At 43.1% G+C, this 15212-nt stretch overlaps 1 protein-coding gene across 1 annotated transcript; it reads left to right on the top strand.

Moving 5' to 3' along the window:
* Positions 1-340: 340 nt before the first annotated feature.
* Positions 341-14086, top strand: LOC129183313 (uncharacterized). Its single transcript, XM_054780418.1, has 4 exons — positions 341-482; positions 2217-2280; positions 7796-8482; positions 13396-14086. The coding sequence occupies exons 1-4, from the start codon at positions 468-470 to the stop codon at positions 13515-13517; spliced, it is 888 nt and encodes a 295-aa protein (XP_054636393.1). The 5' UTR covers positions 341-467; the 3' UTR covers positions 13518-14086.
* The last annotated feature ends 1126 nt before the right edge of the window (positions 14087-15212 follow it).

The following is a 15212-nucleotide window of genomic DNA, read 5'->3' as shown; positions in this document are numbered from 1 at the left end:
GGAAGACATGGAAAGTTAAGTAAAAGGATGACTGAGGTAGGAAGGGAATGGAGCATTGAGGGCATTTTAGGAACAGGTGGGGAGGGGGTTACACATATACAGAGGGCGGTGATAGAATATTTGAAGGACACACGATGGTATAATAGAATGTAGTTCATTATTAGAATATATTACTATAGTATTATTATTAATATTATTGTTAGTATAAGTAGTTTCCTCGTTATCTGAATTAGTATAAAATAAGATATATGGCCCATGTTACATACTCTGGTACAGTAGGTGGCGGTATGCACCTTTAAAGTCATGGTTGCAACCCGCCATTAAACCAGAAGAAGAAGAAGAAGAAGAAGAAGAAGAAGACGAAGAAGAAGAAGAAGAAGGAAAAAGAAGAAGAAGAAGAAGAAGAAGAAGAAAAAGAAAAAGAAAAAGAAACAAAACGAGACTTACCCAAAACTGATCCTGCTGAGATGGATTTGGCTCCGGTAAGTGTCACTTCCTCGGAATAGTGTTCTTACTGTCGGATAATGTCGTCTCGGTGAATGATGAAGGTTGTTGATAAAGTCGTGTTAGTAAATGATGAAGATTGTTAGGGTAGCTTAACTTGTTAGATGCTAGCGAGACATGCTAGCCATCTTTTAGTAAAAGTAAATTGCCACCAACAACCATTCTATTGAGCCTGTCCTTGACTGTCTTTGCAGAGGAAGACATTCATTTTCTCAATCATTTCTTCTTTGTTTTCTAATTTCAACAATAGACGCTGATATTTTTATGAGCGTTTTTTTCACGTATTCTCCATCTGTGAACGGCTTCGTAAGGAGGGGTCCTTACAATCTCACGTGCAGCCCAGTGTTGCCAACTTGGCCATTTTCTCGCTAAATCTGGCGACTTTCCAAACCCTCCTGGTGATTTATTTTCCCAAAAGCGACTGGCGACAAACGTCGGGGCTGGTATTTGGAGACGTAAAAGTGAAACGTATTGTTGTGCCCCGCCTCACAGCAGTCACAGGCGGGGTGACACCGTCAGCTCCCGCAGCACACTATCCGCCTCTCCCGGAGTCACCACCTCGGCGATTAGCGCGTTACGGGCTCCCAACACATAGCGACAGCGCGCTTCTCGTTATAAAACATATCACTCTGCCCTCGAACATCTATACTTTTATTTTACTGTGCAGTAACTTGCTTCACACTCAACTCCAAACTCTGTCAACTTTTTTCTCACCGCATACACGAGCCTACCTCCCCTTTCCTTACTCATCCAATCAGCAGTCATAACGCAGTCTGGATGCATTCACGGACTTGCGGTGAGTCGGATAATTTATAAAGTTTCAAAAACGCACTCTCCCTTTTTCGGTGAAAGAAGAAGAAAAAACGAAAAATAATTAGAATTTATACATTCCGATCTAGGATGTGCGAAATATAGTGGCGGGCAAGTGAACAGAAAGGCAGAGTCCTTCACTGTGTGAGACGAACTGGTAAGTGAAGTGTTCATGTAATAGAACTTATGATCCCATTCAGATACCATCACCTTGCTGTCGTCGTTCATGAAATGTTAACTTTGTGTATTATTGCGGTTTAGGAAGGAGGTTTTATCGCTAGCTTGCTTGCTAATAATAGCTACTTGCTAGCGAGATTCGCAAATTAAAACGAAAATAATTTAGTGATATTTATTAGCGGTTGTAATAGTTACACAAGCATTGTTGTAACAAGCACCACCGTAAAGCAGTTTGTTTATTTGTAATGGTGAACCAAGAAAGCTAGCTGCATTGAGCTAATGGCTGTGTGTAATGTAGCCTAATGCAGCAGTAAGGTAAGTAGCTATTACTTTTATTCATCTCCAAGAGAAAAAACGCTAAATACGATGCAAATAATCTTTGTTCGGTTGATTCCCTTTTGTTCTGCTTGAAATTTCATTGAAAGTGAGTGTTTCCACACTAAAATAAAGTTAGGGCAGGATTTAGAAAGTGTTTAAGAATGGGCCTCAGATGTAAATGGGTTCATGTTTGAATTAAAGATCAGCACCTCAGGTGGGGAGGAACTATATGGAGCTCGGTACACGTGCTGTATGTTGCTCATTCATAACAACTTGGATGCTTCTTATTTTAGTGGCAGGCCGAGCAAGCAAGGAATGGGATGCATTTGTCATCTTAAATATTGTTGTTTTCCACCGTTCATGTTCAATGTCATTATTCATGATGTGCTGTGTATCCTTTCTTTTAGACATCATGCAGTCCCAGCTATGCAAATGACTGCAGATCAGCAGACTTCACATCACCAGGCCTGGGTAAACATGTCTATACAGTCGTCCCTCGCAATTGAACCAATGATGGCTGTCTGGTGGTAGACTGTGGTCTATTATTAGTCAAACATATTGAAATACAAGCCATACAGTATGTAGTATTCGGGTCACTAGGTGGCAGTAATGACACTAAACATTGATGAGCCATTATCTTACATTACATGACCTTAGCAAAGCATGAAGTCATGGCATGTCCCGCATGATAGACTGAAAAAAGTTATCCTCCCATTCTGTGTGGAAGTGGTCATTTTTGGGTTTCGTAAGTTGAGAAAAAATACATTTGAGGCTAACTGGTTAGCTCTGTAGCTTGCTAGCTAGCGGCCGTCTCGAGTCCCTGCGGCATAAGAGTTACACAATGTGCTGTAAACAATGAATAATAGGGCTGTAAAGGTGACTAGGGGTCTTATTTCATTTTTTATGCCCTAACTATGAAAATATGCATTAAATATATTTAAAGTGAAGAGGGTGTTTTCTCCGGGTACTCCAGTTTCCTCCCACATTCCAAAACATGCACGTTAGCTTCATTGAAGACTCTAAATTGTCCATAGGTATGAATGTGAGTGTTTGTCTATATGTGCCCTGCCATTGGCTGGACACCAGTCCAGGGTGTACCCCACCTGTCGCCCAAAGTCAGCTGGGATAGGTTCCAGCATACCCCCGCGACCCTAATGAGAAGCGGTATAGAAAATGGATGGATGGATGAAGAGCGTGACAAGGAAGGAAGGAAGGAAGGTTAAAAAAAATGCTTCTGAGGGTAAAATACTGCTTTGAGCATCACAAGATTGCTGTGAGACACAAAACTTGACAATACTAGTAAATATAGATAAGAATGAGTTTTCTTGGCTCATTTTAAGATCAACTTTATGTTTTAAAGCTTAAATATAATGTCTTATTTCTAAATATCCCACTAAGGCAATTTTGACTTCTTCCATTGGCAGATTTTGTACTTATTAAAAGCAAAAATATCTTGCATGAAGTTCTTTTAAACTTGTTTTTAGAGGGAACCTTTTCCTGGGAGGAATGAAGGTAGAAATAAAATACTACTTCTGAGGGTAAAAATACTACTTTGGAGAATCACAAGCTTGTTATGAGACTCAAAATGTCCCAATATTAGCAAATCCAGCTAAGAATAAGTTTTATTTGCTCATTTCAACATCACTTTTATGTTTTAAAGACATATTGGACACTAACTGGGGAATGTACGCAAACCGAGGCAAAATTGTGGCCTGAATTTTTTGTTGAAGGGATAATATGGAATTTTTGCCATGAAGTTGTATGACATCCCCATCAGCAGTGTAGTACATCAGCAGCGACTTACCCCCCACTTGGTCCCCTAAGTCCAGTTCTGGTGGGATTCATTTCTCACTGTTTACTCCATACGCTTTAGCATGAAGCTGTTTTGCATGTGCTGTTTCAGCTATTAATTTCCCTCTGATAACCGCCTTCATGGTGTCCCAGAGTATTGTTGGTCTACCTCTCTGTTGTCGTTCTCCTCCATGTATCTTTTTATCTGTTTCTACTTGAGCCTTTGTCTGATCTTTGTTTCATATTCCCAAGTTAAGTCTCCATATTGTTTTCCTTTTCCTGTTGTTAAGATGTATGAACAGATGAACTGGCTTGTGATCAGATACATCTGACATTCCTTCACGCTATAGTAGTCCTCCATCTTCATGAAGAAATAGTCCATTCCTGAGTGCACTTTGTGTACCGCTGAGTAGTGTGTATCATCTCTTTCTCCTCAAGTAAAATGATGTGCTTTCTCCTTTTAGATTTTTGTCATGACCTTATTTCTTTTTAGCGGGTTGTTGAGGCCATGAACATTCAGCGACATTGTCCTAACATCATTCAACATCCTTGTATTTGACCATTCTTCCATCATGTTCTCCCAAACAAATCCTAACTAGCCACTTATAGAAACAACGTTCAACACCAACCACAAACACAAAAAATGGCTTCCAACTGGGGTGTGGTCCAACCCTTCCCCACAAGGCCCCGTTGGTGGGGCGAGAAGAAATCCTCATGTCTAAGAGGGCTCCTCTCTAGACTTAAATTGGTTCCCGTTGTGGAAACTCTATAAAAGAGCTAGATATGTCCAACTGGATAAATACTAACATCAACACTCCCCAGCCGGGTACAACTGTTATTTTGAATGATGAACAAGTCTTTGTTCATGAACTCGTAATTCCACCTCTCTCTTCCTGCACTCATTCAGATTCTCTTGACTAAGTCCTGTAGCTTTTCCCTCGCCCGCATCACCATTCCATGTTGAGTCTCTCCCCTCCGGACACACTGCCATTCAGCTGCTCCTCGCTCCTTTCCCGCCGCCACCGACGCGCTGTCGTCTCCTGGGATGTCCACCGCGTAGCCCCTCGCTTTCATGTCCTGTGCTGCTGTGGCGGCGCTGGCGTATGTCTTCATTCCATCACTCCAGTGGATTTGGATTCTAGTCGATGGTGTCTGGAACCCAATTGCTGTCTCCTTCAGCACCTTTTTAATGCTCATATGGGCTTTTGGTTTTTGGACGACTTCGGCTGGATAGTCATGATAAAAAAAAGTGCTTGTTTCCCATGTGCACCTTCCTCTTCCACGCCGTCTTCAAAATGACTTCTTTCATCTGCAACGTGACTGCAAGTTGACTAATGGATCTAGGTGCGGCATCCGGGTTGGGTTTTTGTGTGAGGGCTCGGTGGGCTCGTTGGATATGCAGCTGGAGGTCCTCGGGTAGCTGTAGCTCTGTTCAATCAATCTGCCTACTGGGCCCTCTTCCACGTTTTCCAGGACACCGAAGATACGGATGTTGTTCCTCCTGGATCTTCCCACTCGGACAGTCAGCTTTTCTTGCATCTAACTCGCTTGCTCAAACATTTCTATCATGGCCTCCCCGGCGCCCGTCTTCCACTCTTCAAGCTCCGCTATGCGTTCGAAGGCCCTGGCCAAAGTTACCTTCTGTTCATGTAGCTCTTTTCGGATAGCTGTGAGCTTGCGCTCGATGTCCTGCTGTAGTGCGCCGATTTCTTCCTTCATCTCCTGTTTTAGCGTGTGTGTATCGTATCGGATCGTATTTTATATCTTTGCTGATAATGGCCAGCCCAGCTCGCACAGCCTCATTGTGGTTCTACTCATCCATTCTTACCGTGTTATCCTCGTGTTTGCTAGCTCCACTTTTGGTGTGTTTCCCGGATGCTGTACGGGTTCGGTTCTGCTCCCAGTTTGCTTTCCTGGTTCTTCTTCTGTTTCCTCCACCCATATCGATCTTGTTGCCATCGAAGTAAGTCTTTTTGGTGGGTGGAATGATGCCAGGCCAGGGAGAGTCGACGACTACACGTCTGCTCTCGCCACCATCTTACCGGAAGTCCTAGGAGAAACATTTTTAGACAAAACAGAAACTAAACTGAGGCTGAGATGAGAATGTCAAATGTGTCTTCTGAGAAGACACACAAGAAGAAGCTGTAGAAGAGCAAGCTTTGAGCAGTAAAATGTTCCTCTGGGTCCCTCGTTAAAGGAAAACTGAACTTGTAGGGATATGTAACAGATGCCAGCCTGAGAGGCTGTGCGAGTGTACGTTGGTAAAACCTCACTCCCTCTGCCTCAAGAGCTGCGCTGAACACGCGGCCGACACTCCGGGCTTTTAGTCGTGTGGTCAGCGCCCTGGTCTCCCATTACGAAGGTCCTGTGTTTGAGTCCCGGTGCGGGCAGTTGCGAAACAGGGCGGGTTACAGATAGTTGGGATTTTTTGGCATCCCCCTCAACAGTGTACTACATAGTTTACCCCACCCCCACCCCCCCACTGGGTTCCGTGAGTCCAGCTCTGGTGGGATTTCCGTGACTAGGAACATAGTTCCACTTAGTCGCTGGGGACACTAAAGTCAAGAATTTGGCTTCTCAAAACAATATGAATTCAAAAGAGGAATCCAATTGCATCACAAACACGCCTTCTCGAAAAAACCACACCTCAAACATTGCTGTGTTATGTTTGTCTCCCGCTGTATCCCTTTGCACTATTATCGTCTGCGTATTCTTGTGTGTATGATGAAGACGCTCGCAGCTTCTTCCGCCATCTTGTTCACGTGTGTGTTCCCGCGGCGCTGCGTTGCGGAAGAAGCTGCGAGCGTGGCGGCCATCTTCATCACACACACATAGAATGGATTGGTGGCATTGTTTACGTACTACACTGTTGATGGGGATGTCATAGAACTTCATGTCAGAACATCCCAATTATCCCTTTCATAAACGCTGGTTTACTTTCAATTTGAAATCTGCCTGAGTTAGCATCCATTCTGAATGAAGTAACAAAATAAGCATGGGAATGTACTTTCAATGTTCTCATAAAATGGTGAAACATTCCAGAAAGGTTCTGTCAATGTTTTTGCATAAGATGAGCAACTAACATTCCCATAACAAAAATAGAAGTCCACACATGAACGTTCTGCAAACATTCCAAACTAACATTTGGGGAATATGGTCAGAAGGTTTCAGTAACATTCTTACAATGTTCATTTGTTGACTGGGTGTTGCTTGAACAGAAAAGCTGCAACAGTACACCCTCTTACAGGTGGCTGTCAGTTGGCCTACATTTAGCCCAAATTCCAATTCCAAGATGTTGTTGTTGTTGTTGTAAAGTGATGGTCTATTCTCAGGTCTAACGCTTGTTCTCTCCAAAGCATCATTTCATTGTCTTAGCCATCACTGCACAACAGTTTGGAGGACGTTGGCATCATGTTTTGCCTCTTTTGTGGCACACACTTGAGCTGCCGGTCGTTGGGCGTTGTGAAATGGTGCTTATCTAATACCTACGGCGGCCGAGAAGTGCAAAACACGTGAGCAAAAAGCAAACCAAATTAAAATGACACCAACCGGAAGGGAATTGCACCCCTGTTGTAGCCTGATGAGAAAGCGTGGGAGAGCGCACGCTCTGCTAAAAGCTCAACTTTGAGACATTGTACTGTCTTCTAAGGCACAGTACTTGATGATCATGGAATGACACTTCAGTAACTGTGGAACACCCAAAGTGCACAGTATATGAAAGCTTGGACTTTTTGTTGAAGGATTTAATTCAGGCATACCTATCCAGAAATCCAGGGAGAGGAGCAGGTTAGAAATTCACAATGTTTTTATGGCACGCTGTAAAATAGTTGTCTCCCTATTTATGTATGTATGTATGTATTTTCTAACCAATGACAAATGACTGTTACCACTGTGGTTCATAATCCTGCATGTGCAAGTTCAGTTCACCTGTTCAGCCTACGGTCAGCAGGTGGCGCACTATTACCGTCTTACAAATGAGACTAGGGAACCATAACCACACCACTGAAGAGTAGACGTGATCAAGCCGTCAGAAAGTATTGCTTCATTATCAAGAAGTACAGTGCCTTATAAAATAGTACGGGCGTCTAAGAGTTTAGGTTCTAGCGGAGCGTGCTCGCTCCCACGACGTGCGGACAGCTTTTTTTATTACAGTGCACAAACAGCTTCCACAATAATTCCTCTTTGTGTCCTGCAGACATCCAGCAGCTGACTGGTCGTCAAGGAGACCGTCCCCCTCTGCCACAGGGTGGGAGCTCCACTTGGGAGCAGGAGGAGACACATCCTATTAAAGAGGAGGAGGAGCCACAGCCCCCTCTTATTAAAGAGGAAGAAATGGAGCCCCATATTAAAGAGGAAGAGGGGGAGAAGCCACACCCCCCTCTTATTAAAGAGGAAGAAACTGAGCCGGAGCACCCCCACATTAAAGAGGAAGAGGAGGAGCCACAGCCCCCCGATGTTAAAGAGGAAGAGGAAGAACTCTCGATCACTCAGGAGAGAGAGCATCTTCCAGGGCCAGAGGAGGCTGATCTCGCCAGGTTGCCACTGACTGGTGTCCCTGCAGTGACTAAAGACCATGAAGACAAACCACCTGAGCTCTCACAGCTTCATCATAGTCCAAGTGAGGAGATGAGCGAGGCGGAGCCTTCATGCAGCAGCTCACTGCAACACATGACAACAGAAGCTGATGGAGACCACTGTGGAGGATCACAAGCAGACAACCTCTTCGCTCCACTGTCAGATAGTGACGACACAACGTCACACTCTCCTGAAGGTGAAGACAGTGACTACAACCAAGAATCTCTGAGCAGCGATACAGACAGTGAAGGTGATATGATGACTGGCACCGGCAACAAACACTCTAAAAGCTCTAAAAAGACAACAGGTAAACGTTTGAACTGCTCAGTTTGTCATAAAAGATTTTCTTGTAAGAGTCATTTGGCTCAACACATGAGAACACACACAGGAGAAAAACCTTTCAGTTGCTCAGACTGCGGTAAACTCTTCACTTTTAAGACAAGCATGCAAAGACACATGAGAGCACACACAGGAGAAAAACCTTTCAGTTGCTCAGACTGTGGTAAAGGCTTCACTTTAAAGACAAACATGCAAAAACACATGAGAACACACACAGGAGAAATACCTTTCAATTGCTCAGACTGCGGTAAACGCTTCACTGCTAAGACAAATTTACAATTACACATGGGAACACACACAGGAGAAAAACCTTTTAGTTGCTCAGACTGCGGTAAAGGCTTCACTCGAAAGATTGGCATGCAAAGACACATGACAACACACACGGGAGAAAAACCTTTCAGTTGCTCAGACTGCGGTAAACGCTTCACTTTAAAATCAAACATGCAAGTACACATGAGAACACACACAGGAGAAAAACCTTTCAGTTGCTCAGACTGCGGTGAAGGCTTCACTCGAAAGAGTGGCATGCAAAGACACATGAGAACACACACGGGAGAAAAACCTTTTAGTTGCTCAGACTGCGGTAAAGGCTTCACATTTAAGGCACAGGTGAAATCACACATGAGAACACACAGTAGAAAAACGGTTTAGTTGCGCAAATTGCGGTGATGCATTTTCAAGTCCAATTTGAAAAGACACATACACCCACTTCACTCATTGAAGTGAAGTGGGCGTGGAGTGCAGAGCGCATGCGCAATGTCAGTAGGCCTTTGAAAGATTTGAGTGACAGCAAGAAAGTATTTTTTGCTTTTGTTCTTATTTTGCACTGTTGATTTGATTTTGTGTTCTCATTTGCTAGAACCTGTTTTTACTCTTGTGAAGCACCTTGGCCACCATTGGGGTGTTGTAATGCTCTACAAATAAACTTTGATTTGATCTTCCAACGGGGGCACTCATTTGCACCGTGAGGCACGACGGAGGAGAGAAAAGAGACTAACCGCACAATGATTGACACCCCGCGACATCTGACCAATCAGAGGGGTGCACGTGCAGGCAGGCTCTTGTAGAGGTACAGAAGGTGAGCTTTCAGCATGCTGTCCGAAAGACATCACCAATCAGGAGCGAGCAGAGGGGAGGGGGGGCAAAACGCGAGGAAACTGGTGCTTCACTGGCAGGTGGGTCTGTTGTTGAAATAAAACACCTAACTGCCACTCATCACATAGGAATCTCTGCCTCTGTCTACACTGGACACATTTTTTCCCATTTATTGAATACCAAATAACATTTCGCTGAGGGCCCCGGTTGGTCAGGGGCGGCCCTTTTTGCTGGATTCTGTGGATTTGAACAAGTTTGAGCACTGGAATTGCAATCAGTGAGATTGGACTGCATTACCAATGAAGGTGATTGAACCCAAATATAGTGTGGAGGTCTGTGGTTGACTTTACCCAATATTAAACATCACAAACATACAGTATGCTGCCCTCTGGTGGTAGCTGACGGTGAACTTGTACTCATTCAACTTGACTTTAGTCAATTATATTCACTGGACAAGGCTTCTTGAGACGTCATCTGTACTTCTGTGAAGAAGGTGTCGGACGTTTCGCTTCTCATCCGAAGAGCTTCGTCAGCGAACTAATAAGTGCTGGTAGCCTAGGCCTTAAATACAGTAAGAGTGGGCGGAATTGGTGTGCCAACACCCTCCTCCTATTGGTTCCTTACACTAAGCCTGGGCGGAGTTGTGGTCTAATCCTATCCTGCTATTGACACCTCCGATAAAAGGGAAGTGTCGCTCCCTGAATTGGGTATGAACGACTCTGATACTGCCTCGTTAGCATCTATTGTTCTGGCTCGGCCCTGCCTTCACCTCATTTGCAAGACTAAGAGCTGTGGGTTTTGGTCTCAGTAACCTGCTGAACACAGGGTCCAAATTAAACCTCAAACCACCATTCCGATTCAATGATGGCTTCTGTTGTTTGACAAAAATAGCTTCCTTTACTCCTCTTTCAAACCATCTGTTTTCTTTGGCCAAAATCTTGCTGTCCTACCTCGCTGTCCTCAAAAGAGTGATTGGTAGCTTTAAGGTGTAGATGTACTGCTGATTGAGGACCACTAGAATTGTCCCTGCGATGTTGATAAAGCCTTTTTTGGAGCATTTGCTTAGTTTCCCCAATGTAGTGCTCTTTGCATTCCTCATCTTTACAGTGGATGGAATAGACCACATTGCTCTGTTTCTGGTTTGGAGCCTTGTCTTTAGGATGCACAAATTTTTGTCTCAGGGTATTTACTGGTTTGAAATAGGTAGGAATTTTGTGTTGCCATAAGATCCTCTGGAGTTTTTCGGAGACCCCCGCTACATAAGGGACTACCACTCCTCTCCTTTTTGCTTCTGTGGGCTTTTGGGTTTCTTTCCCTACTCTCTTCTTTTGACATTTGTTAAAAGCCCACCGTGGGTACCCACAGGTTGACAGCGCTCTCTGGACATGTTGTGTCTCCTTTTTCCTTCCCTCAGCACTAGTTGGTATTTGTTCCGCTCTATGTTGGAGGGTCCTAATAACCCCTAGTTTATGTTGTAGTGGATGGTTAGATTCAAAAAGCAGGTATTGGTCAGTGTGTGTGGCCTTTCTAAAGACCTCTGTAAGTAGCTGTCTGTCCTCTCCTATAATTACCTTGCAGTCTAAGAAGGCTAGTTGGTTCTCTTTAGTGTCCTCGCGACTAAATTTGATATTCGTGTCCACCGCATTGATGTGATCTGTGAAAGACTGAATTTATTGTTTTTTGATTATGACAAAGGTGTCATCCACGTATCTAAACCAGTGCCTTGGTTTTGTCCCTGAGAAGGATGTGAGAGCCTGTTTCTCCATCTCTTCCATCCATCTCTTCCATACATTTCTTCCTCCATCTCTTTTAACAAATGTCAAAAGAAGAGAGTAGGGAAAGAAACCCAAAAGCCCACAGAAGCAAAAAGGAGAGGAGTGGTAGTCCCTTATGTAGCGGGGGTCTCCGAAAAACTCCAGAGGATCTTATGGCAACACAAAATTCCTACCTATTTCAAACCAGTAAATACCCTGAGACAAAAATGAGTGCATCCTAAAGACAAGGCTCCAACCCAAAAACAGAGCAATGTGGTCTATTCCATCTACTGTAAAGATGAGGAATGCAAAGAGCACTACATTGGGGAAACTAAGCAAATGCTCCAAAAAAGGCTTTATCAACATCGCAGGGACAATTCTAGTGGTCCTCAATCAGCAGTACATCTACACCTTAAAGCTACCAATCACTCTTTTGAGGACAGCGAGGTAAAGATTTTGGCCAAAGAAAACAGATGGTTTGAAAGAGGAGTAAAGGAAGCTATTTTTGTCAAACAACAGAAGCCATCATTGAATCGGAATGGTGGTTTGAGGTTTAATTTGGACCCTGTGTTCAGCAGGTTACTGAGACCAAAACCCACAGCTCTTAGTCTTGCAAATGAGGTGGAGCCAGGGCCGAGCCAGAACAATAGATGCTAACGAGGCAGTATCAGAGTCGTTCATACCCAATTCAGGGAGCGACACTTCCCTTTTATCGGAGGTGTCAATAGCAGGATAGGATTATACCACTACTCCGCCCAGGCTTAGTGTAACGAACCAATAGTAGGAGGGTGTTGGCACACCAATTCCGCCCACTCTTACTGTATTTAAGGCCTAAGCTACCAGCACTTATTAGTTCGCTGACGAAGCTCTTCGGATGAGAAGCGAAACGTCCGACACCTTCTTCACAGAAGTACAGATGACGTCTCAAGAAGCCTTTTCCTCGATGGACAACTCCTGTACGACTGAGAGCCTACACAGATATATTCACTGGACGTTCACTTCATATCAGGCACGTTCCTTTTTATTGTCAGACACTGAAATGATTGATGTCACTTCCTGTCACGGATGACCTGCGGTGCTGAAACGTGGCCCGTGCCGCCCCCTTGTGGTCTTCTTGTTGACTGCAAGGGACATCATCCCCTATCGTGAATAATAAATAGTAATAATAAACAATTTATCTACAAAACATTGTTTCCAAATTAAGTGTATTGATGAATAAACAGCAAATGCCCAACAGGTGTGCAACGTTACAGATTTAACATTTAACATGAAGGACAATTTAACAAGCAAGCAGGACTCCAATGTGTAATATAATTGGATATAACTTGATGAATGCATGCAGGGGATGTGAACCAGCTTCCTTTGGCTTCCTTTCAGCATTCACACAATAACAAGGAAAAACCGCCACTAATGAAAAGGTTTGCCACAACGTGCCAACACTGCCATCTCGTGGTCACAACGAGATACAGCATTTGCAAACAATACAGACTTTATGGCAAAGATGAATAGACAGTTGCTACAGTTGATTCCTTTATTTGAAGAAGAAGAAGCGGAAGAATGAACAGACGAGAAATGCTGCAAAGCTTTGTGATTCGTCGAGAGGTGACGGCGATTGGAGGACTTCCGTCTGTAGTATTCTGATACACCACGTGATGAATGTGTAACCCAGCTGTGTTTTTGTGCGATTAAAAGAAATGTTATTTTTCTATAGGTAATGTTCAGGGATTAATGCCACTGTCGTTATCAGTTAAATAAGGTGCTACTAAATTTTATACATTCGTTGTTTTATTATAATTGTATGTGATTGTCTTTATAACAAATGGACATCTTTACGACAGTATTGCGACAGTCGTTAATTGGTTACCATGGTGCCCCTAGTGCGCGCTGTAGGCTCGCACATGGTCAAAGTGTGTAGGAGAGCCACCTGTGTGTGCCAGGCCTGTCTGCTCAATCCATCACTGCATGACATTATGCTGTTTTCCTGCTAGCGAATTGGATGTGAGCGACTGTTACTGTTCCTTGTTGGCTACAGTGGAGGAAGAGGACACCATCCACCTCCTTGTCATCATCATCGTCACCATCCTGCCGTTGCTGGAGCATCCCAGGCACCACAGCACACACTCATTCCTTCATATATTTTGTGAAACAAAATAAGAGATGCATTTCAGTCCAGCAAATAATTAAATCTGGATTGATAGTAAACTGCTATCAGGACTCTGTTTTAATTACTCACTGGTTACAAATGCACACGGGGGATTTCAACCAAGCGCCTTTTGGTTACAAACCACATGCGTCACCAGCCAACCCATGTCCCTGCTGCAGACACAGCAGAATGATTCAGTCATAGAACATGTCAATAAATGATGGTCACCAGCAGAGGGCGCCCTTTAAATTGCCCATTCATTTACAATGGGAAAGATTTAGCAGAAAATATGAATTTACACTAAATGTGGGAATATTTGGAAAAGTCTGATTTGGTAGCACACTTGTCCCGAGTGAGCTGAACATTTTGATGTTAGATTTGTTTGAATTGGGTGAGAAATGGAGGAGTAGTTAGCCGGCAAAAAAGAGACGGAAGAATAAAGAGAATAAAAATGGAGCACTATTGCATATGTGGGAATGCTTTCACCCTTCACACAATTAAACTATCAACAAAGACAAAAAGCGCCGCACGGTGAACGAGTGGTTAGCATGTTGGCCGCACAGTCAGGAGATGGGAAGATCTGGGTTGGAATCTCCGTTGGGCATCTCTGTGTGGAGTTGGCATGCTCTCCACGTGCGCGCGTGGGTTCTCTGGGTACTTAAAAGACAAGAGTGCAGCCGTAAGAGCCAGCTTTGAGTCAATTCTTACATTTAAGTCAATTATGTTACGTTCGTGCCACTTTGATATTTGGTAAACAACACATGTAGATATGCTAGGAAGCACAGTACATGTAGCTCAAGAAACACCTGCATTTCACCTTTGGAACATATCTGGAATGGAGGAGAAATGCGACTAAAAATCACCTTTTTTCCACAATAACACCAGTTTATTCTTGGAAAATTAACACTTTTGTTCTTCACTCCATTTCTTATTATTTTGACTTTATTCCCGTAGAATTACAGCACTTTTTACATTTCTAGTGTTTTTTTTAATTTTCCAACTACTATTTAATTTCGGCTTTCCTCTTGTAAATGTTCTTCTTGTAATTATTACTTTATTCCCATAATATGTTTTATCTTTTAAACAATGTATGTTTTCTTTTTTCAACGTTGTTACTAAAATGATATTTTTCCTCATTTTAGGAAAACTTATTTCTCATAAAATTGCAACTTTTTTCTCATTTTTTTTCTCGTAATATTTTGACTTTACTTAATGTAATTTAACTTAAATTTCTGCTGTTGATTTTTAAAAATAATTTTCCAAACAGTTCAACTTTCTTCTTGTATATTTCTTCTCTTGATATTTGGACTTTATTGCCATGTTGTACATTTTCCCCCATCCTAAATTTCCAAAAATGACAACTTTCATTGTTCATTGTTTTTTCTTGAATATTTCAACTTCCTGCTACTAAAATGACATTTTTCCTCCTACTATGACTTTATTCTTGTGAAATGATGTTTTTTTCCTTGCTGGATTACAACTCTTCTCTTCATATTTGGACTTTTGATTGATTTTCCCATTTTTGCTGCTGTTTTTTTATGAAGTTTCCTTGTTAAATGACATTTTTAGACTGTGGTGCGGGCCGATAAAATCACAGCCGCGGGCCGCACTTTGGACACCCCTGATGTAGGACATGCAAAGCCATGGTTTGTGTTGTGAATCCTGGTTTTCCTATTTCTGCTGGTCCTTCTTACTTGGGCCACTCT

Source organism: Dunckerocampus dactyliophorus, chromosome 6, assembly GCF_027744805.1.
Source record: "Dunckerocampus dactyliophorus isolate RoL2022-P2 chromosome 6, RoL_Ddac_1.1, whole genome shotgun sequence".
Taxonomy (NCBI): domain Eukaryota; kingdom Metazoa; phylum Chordata; class Actinopteri; order Syngnathiformes; family Syngnathidae; genus Dunckerocampus; species Dunckerocampus dactyliophorus.
Note: the sequence above shows the minus strand (reverse complement) of the source record. Positions and strands in the feature narration are given on the sequence as shown.

What these genes read in the sequence shown, in the direction of transcription:
- LOC129183313 (XM_054780418.1), top strand. An exon ending in CTTCACATCACCAGGCCTGG is followed by an intron (nt 2,281 to 7,795) that starts GTAAACATGTCT and finishes TGTGTCCTGCAG; the next exon opens with ACATCCAGCAGCTGACTGGT. An exon ending in AAGCTCTAAAAAGACAACAG is followed by an intron (nt 8,483 to 13,395) that starts GTAAACGTTTGA and finishes TGTTGGCTACAG; the next exon opens with TGGAGGAAGAGGACACCATC.